Raw genomic sequence first — 1,990 nt, 5'->3', positions numbered from 1 at the left:
CCAAGGGGCGCCTGGTGGCGGAAGCAATGCCCGCTGTACGGGCAGCAGCAGAGCAGGGTGACGGGGCAGGGGTAGGAGAGACCAGCTCTGCTCTGCACTGCAGACCCCTCTGGCACAGAGCCCCATAGGTGGCCGTGGGGCACCGGGACCCTTCCAGCCCGCCGGGGACTGTGGCTGCAAGTGGATGTGCCAGCCCTCAGCTGAAAACCCTTGTCTGCTACAGCCCCCTTCACAGCCAGCAAGACCCCTTGCCATGGGGCAGGAGTGGTGCCGGCCCCCCAACGGGGAAGTGCCCCCTATGCCAGCCCTGGCCACCACCCCCGGTTCCCTCAGCTGGCGTGGCCCTGCCCTGGGGCCGGATTGGAGCCCGTGCGCCCTAGATCCATGGGTGGCAAGGCCAGAAGGGACGTCCTGGGTCGCACACCGGCCCCGCAGCCCTGCCCCGCGCGGGGCTCTCAGAAAATCATCCCGGCGGCGTTAGCAATGGAGAATCCACCCACCCTGGGGAGCTGGTGCAAAGGGGAACCAGCCTCTGGTGCAGACGACTCGTGTCTGCTGATACTGGGGGGGGCAAGATAAAGGGGGCCTACGTGACCCCCCCCCCCCGTGTCACCTGTGGCAGGAACTTCCAGCCCCACCCTCCTGGGCCAGCAGAGCGTGGGGGGGGGGCACCTTAAAAGGAACGGACCTTGTAAATCACTGTCCAGCACCCCCGGCGTGGTTCCTTCGGCTGCGGGGTGTTTGCAGCAGGGGAAAGAGACCCCGAGAGAGTGAAACGGCTCATTTCTCTGCACCCAGGCTGGCACAGACACACACCCGGCCGCGCTGCCTTTGCAGTCGTGTGTTTTATTGCAGGGAGCAGCGAAAGAACAGCCCAGTGACAGCCCTGGGGGAGCAGCGGGTGGGGTGTGACAGGCTGGCCGTGCTATGCCCCGGGCACAGGCTATATTATTCCGTCAAAGTGCACAGGGAGCCCCGCCTGATCACAACCGATGCGGATGGGTCGGTAGCTGGTGCATCCGTTGTAGTTGCAGGGTGGTGTCTGCGATCCCCCCGGCAGCCGGCAGATGGTGAGGGGAAAGTGGGCGATGCTCTCGCGCAGGTTCCCACCCGCTGGGGTCCCCCCACGGCCGCAGACGTTGGTGATGGTGTTGATGTTGTCGTGGATGAAGGTGTTGGTGAATTTGCAGACGGGCGAGGTCATGCCCCGGTTCTGCATCATCCGGTTGCAGTAAACCCTTTCGCTCTGGTGGTCGGTCCTGGGGGGAGCGACGTGCTGCCTCTGGAACACGGCAAAGCTCGGCTGCCCCCTGGCCAGAGCCAGCCACGTGGCCAGCAGGACCAGCAGCAGCATCGGGTGGGGTCCTCTCCAGACCATGGCGTCTCTGCCGCGGGAAGTCCCTGCAGTGGGGCGGACGGGATGGAGGGATGGACACATGGGACGGAGGGGACCTGCACCCGCTCAGCCCCTCCAAGCCCCACGCCCGGGGAGCCCCTTGCAGATTGCAGTCTGAGCCCACAGTGCGACACACCCACAGCTGGGGCGTGGGCCCTTCAGCATCCCTGGGACTGTACATGACTGGGATCTTCAACGTGGCCCAAGGGAGCTCAGTACCCCGCTCCCCTCATCATCTGAGTGCCTAACTCCCACGGGCCCCTTTGCAAATCCCAGCCACAGTCTGACAGCAGCAGCCGCTCACGCGCTTGGCTCCAGTGATTCTAAGTATCCTGCAGGGGACCCGAGAGGTGCTGGTTGGACGCTCACCCCAGCTGTGCACAGCGCAGGGGGCTGAATGTCGCCCCATGGCGGTTGTGTCCTTTGAACCCAGCCGGCTGGGACCTGCCTCTGCATGAACTGACCCGTCCCCGCTGCCCTGCATTTCATTTCCAAACTCTGCAGCTCTGCGGGAGAGTTGAACTGCTGGAAACTCCTGCGCCCGTGCTGGGATCAGCCACAGTGGAGCCAGCCGAGCCGGCTGCTAGAATCTCC

At 64.9% G+C, this 1,990-nt stretch overlaps 1 protein-coding gene across 1 annotated transcript; it reads right to left on the bottom strand.

The window, feature by feature from the left end:
* Nucleotides 1–777: 777 nt before the first annotated feature.
* On the bottom strand, nucleotides 778–1,397 carry LOC137160164 (ribonuclease-like). Its single transcript, XM_067558620.1, has one exon. It carries the CDS (start codon nucleotides 1,376–1,378, stop codon nucleotides 944–946), a length of 435 nt encoding a protein of 144 aa, XP_067414721.1. The 5' UTR covers nucleotides 1,379–1,397; the 3' UTR covers nucleotides 778–943.
* Between the last annotated feature and the right edge of the window lie 593 nt (nucleotides 1,398–1,990).

Source organism: Emydura macquarii, unplaced genomic scaffold, assembly GCF_026122565.2.
Source record: "Emydura macquarii macquarii isolate MOO-44397 ecotype Brisbane River unplaced genomic scaffold, CSIRO-AGI_Emac_v2 contig_2157, whole genome shotgun sequence".
Classification (NCBI taxonomy): domain Eukaryota; kingdom Metazoa; phylum Chordata; order Testudines; family Chelidae; genus Emydura; species Emydura macquarii.
Note: the sequence above shows the minus strand (reverse complement) of the source record. Positions and strands in the feature narration are given on the sequence as shown.

Excerpts from the sequence above, each read along its gene's own strand:
- LOC137160164 (XM_067558620.1), bottom strand. The coding sequence starts at position 1,378 with ATGGTCTGGAGAGGACCCCACCCGATGCTGCTGCTGGTCCTGCTGGCC.